This window comes from Morus notabilis, unplaced genomic scaffold (genome assembly GCF_000414095.1).
Source record: "Morus notabilis unplaced genomic scaffold, ASM41409v2 Scaffold410, whole genome shotgun sequence".
Classification (NCBI taxonomy): domain Eukaryota; kingdom Viridiplantae; phylum Streptophyta; class Magnoliopsida; order Rosales; family Moraceae; genus Morus; species Morus notabilis.
The window spans coordinates 137,204-140,069 of NW_010359246.1; the positions used below are offsets into that span (position 1 = coordinate 137,204).

Here is a 2,866-nt window from a genome sequence, read left to right on the forward strand (position 1 = left end):
CGGAAGAGCATAAAACATCATTACTTAATTCTCAAGTTTTGCTTACAGACTGACCTATGGCTTAGCAATATGCATGCATAACGTCCAAATACTAATCAGACAAGCAAGTAGAAAATATTATTACAAAACACGTAGGCTAGACATTCATGGAAAACGTGACAAGTGATAATTATATATGATTCAAGGAGTAGCTAGCCAGTTTGCCCATAACCTAGCTAGCTCTAATTACAAGGCAATAAACTAGATTGGTACTAAACAATTATTATATAGTTCCAATTTATCTTCATCATCTGGGATCTCGTTTGATCTGCGTGCAGGATCAAAAAACAGTATGGTGTATTGTTTCATAAGTTCTAAAGTACTTCAGAAGCTTCTCGTCCTTGACGGCTTATCCTCATTGTCACCGTCTTCCTCTGGAAGCTTGACGGCGGTGTAAGCTGCCGCCCCGCAAAGTGCTCCGAGGATCGGAGCAGTGAGATATATCCATATCGCTTTAAAGTTGTTTGCAGCCACAGCTGGCCCTAGAGTCCTCACAGGGTTCATTGAAGCTCCCGTTCTTTCTTCATTTGCAATTAAACTTAAACCAATCCATGCATATTATGTTTGTCATATCGATCGATCGTTGAGTATATATGTGTATGCATGCATATGCTATGAATTTTGTATATATATATGTGTCTGTGTGTGTGTATGTATATACTAAATTATTCAGAAAGCCAGATGATCAGAAGGAGCAGATTGTGATCAAAGGAATGTTGAAGTTCCGATCAACAAACCCTGCAACAAAATTGTTGAGCATCACAGTTGCTCCAACAACGATTCCCGCCAACTCTCCAACCTGTATATATGAGGTCAAAAAGTTTGGTCAAACTTTAGTTAATTATTTTTTAAGACTTTATTTTAGGGATTTTCTTATTTCTAATCCTCAAATATATATATATATATATGTATATATATATTATGATCTTACCGCTCTTGTGTCGGTGGCGACGGCAGTAGTGACAAACATTAGAACAAAGGTGACAATGAACTCCAAAGCAAAAGCTTGGCCATAAGCCACTGAAGGAACTGTGACACCTCCTGATCCGGTTACGGGATGGAAAACGCCCTTCAATGCGAATGAAGCGCAGAGAGATGCCGACACCTGTGCTCCGATGTATACTGGCACCTGTGAAAAATTGTGAAAATACTGTCAGTCCAAGGAAAGAGCTATAATATGTTACAAGTGCATGCAACAGCTAGGGCCAACTATATGTATAATATTACGTGTTTCCATGGGAAGTGCTTTAGGGCAGCGAAGGCGATGGTGACTGCAGGGTTAAGATGGGCTCCGGATATGTGGCCGGTCGAGAAGATGATTATCATGACGACAAGGCCAGTGGCGACGGCGACGACGGTGAGGGGGGTGGGCTCTCTTGTGTTTGGGTTCATAATGGCTATGGCTGCCGCCAAAAATATGAGAAGTAGAGGGCCTATGAATTCAGCTCCCACCTGATCATATTTGCCACATGAAACAATCAGCATCATATCATGAAAAGAAGCCGGTTAGTACTATAGTACTCTTCTATTTGAAACGTGGTCAGCTACATGGGATAAAATTAAAGCATGCGTATATGGGTCAGTCTGATTTTGACCTAATTTGTTGATTGTCACATTAATTAGTGTACATCTAATAAATATTCCCTTTTAGTCTATAAATAGGCCAATATTTTGTGGCAGGAATTAGTAGAGGTGGATTTTTTGAACGTCATATTAATATATACACTAATTGAATTAAAAAAAAAATTGTGTCCGCATAAAAAATATGTCTAATTAAAATAAAAAACCGACATCTCCGAAATCCTCATTTATTCATATGTCTTGTCACAAAACTCCTCATATCATTAATACACAGGAAGTTAGCAGTTTGGAAAATGAATTAATATATTATATGGAATCCATGCATGCAATATATTCATATTACATATATACATGTAGCATAATATGTATGTGTGTGTGTATATATATATATCTCCAATAATACACATACCTTTCTTGCAAGTGAAACTGCAAGAGGAGATGGGCGTGAAGAGCGAGAGTCAGCTTTGTGGAATGCTCCTTCTTCCTGCATGGCCAATTCAAGGCCAAAGCAGTTGATGCTCTGGAGAAGCTGTGCCGATTTCTTGCTGCCGTTCGCACTAGTACTCCGCTCTTGCCTGAACCCAACACCACCACCTACACTAGGTATTGCAGGAGTAGTTCCACTTCTAGTTGCATAATTTGTAACTTTCTCATTGTTATCCATTATTAAACTCCTCTCTTCCTTTTTTTTTTTTTTAAAAAAAAAAACCAAAAAAAAAGTGAATAATAATAAATAAATAAAAACGAGCAAAAGAAACTAGCTAGCAAGCTACTCATCAGTGGTTATTTATTTTGAAGAGTGTAGTTTGAGATCTCTGGTATTTATAGTGCTAATTAGAATGTAGGGTTGACATACAGATGATGAGTGCATATAAGTCCTACAAGAAGTTGAGATAAAAGTATAGGAGATAGTGGTTGCAACAATATATGCCACGGAGAGATGGGAATAGAAGGTGGGATCTGTATAGTAATAGTAGTACTATTGGTTGTAGTGGAGAGTGGGGCATTTAAGTTGACAAATATTTTGCATTTAGACATTTGTTTTACCCAATTACACTGTTTGGACATGTCACATGAGAAAAAGGAAGGAAATACACACACACATGTCATGCCTTTTCATCGTGGCTTTGCCTTTTGAATTAAAAAATTTCAAAGAATAGTGAGTTACCTTCCAATAAGGAGGGAACTTTATTTTAAATTAATTATGCATGAAAAAAAAAAAAAAAAAAAAAAAGAGTCATTGGCA

The 2,866-nt window shown here is 37.5% G+C and overlaps 1 protein-coding gene across 1 annotated transcript; it reads right to left on the reverse strand.

Annotated features, from left to right (window-relative positions):
• Window positions 1-342: 342 nt before the first annotated feature.
• LOC21396675 (aquaporin NIP6-1) lies at window positions 343-2,251 on the reverse strand. The gene is made up of 5 exons (XM_024162890.1): window positions 2,030-2,251; window positions 1,267-1,491; window positions 971-1,168; window positions 777-838; window positions 343-556 (listed from the first exon to the last, which is right to left on the reverse strand). The coding sequence occupies exons 1-5, from the start codon at window positions 2,108-2,110 to the stop codon at window positions 364-366; spliced, it is 759 nt and encodes a 252-aa protein (XP_024018658.1). The 5' UTR covers window positions 2,111-2,251; the 3' UTR covers window positions 343-363.
• Between the last annotated feature and the right edge of the window lie 615 nt (window positions 2,252-2,866).